This window comes from Penaeus monodon, chromosome 23 (genome assembly GCF_015228065.2).
Source record: "Penaeus monodon isolate SGIC_2016 chromosome 23, NSTDA_Pmon_1, whole genome shotgun sequence".
NCBI lineage: Eukaryota > Metazoa > Arthropoda > Malacostraca > Decapoda > Penaeidae > Penaeus > Penaeus monodon.
In genome coordinates, this window is record NC_051408.1 from 29,086,108 (window position 1) to 29,086,493 (window position 386).

At 41.2% G+C, this 386-nt stretch overlaps 1 protein-coding gene across 1 annotated transcript in view; it reads left to right on the plus strand.

Annotated features, from left to right (window-relative positions):
- Positions 1 to 205: 205 nt before the first annotated feature.
- The window catches only part of LOC119588200 (carcinine transporter-like), a gene marked incomplete at its 5' end in the record, with an annotated part of 6,984 nt that continues 6,803 nt past the window's right edge, over positions 206 to 386 (plus strand). The window contains 1 exon segment of the mRNA XM_037936901.1: positions 206 to 315. Coding sequence (XP_037792829.1) covers positions 206 to 315 — 110 coding nt within the window.

Sequence of the window (386 nt, forward strand, 5' to 3'; positions counted from 1 at the left end):
CTCTCTCGTATTTCGTTTTTTTCTTTTCCCCCTACAAGTTACTTTTTTTTCCTCAGTAATGCGAGTATAACTATGATCTTCAAAACACCTACGCTATATACAATACACATTATGCACACATATACCTCTCTCCATCATTATATCACCTAAACAATTAAATAATCACTCACCTCCCCTTTCTCTTTCCTCCTCTCCTTCCTTCCAGTTGTCCACCATCATTTTCCAGACGCTGGTGCCTGCCCACTGGTGCCACGTGCCCGGGAGAGAAAACACGTCCCTCACGCTAGACCAGTGGAAGAATCTCACTATACCTGCGTAAAGTCAATGTCATTTTTGCTTATACGTTTTCTTGCTTTTCTTGTTGTTATTTTGGGTGTCTTCATGTT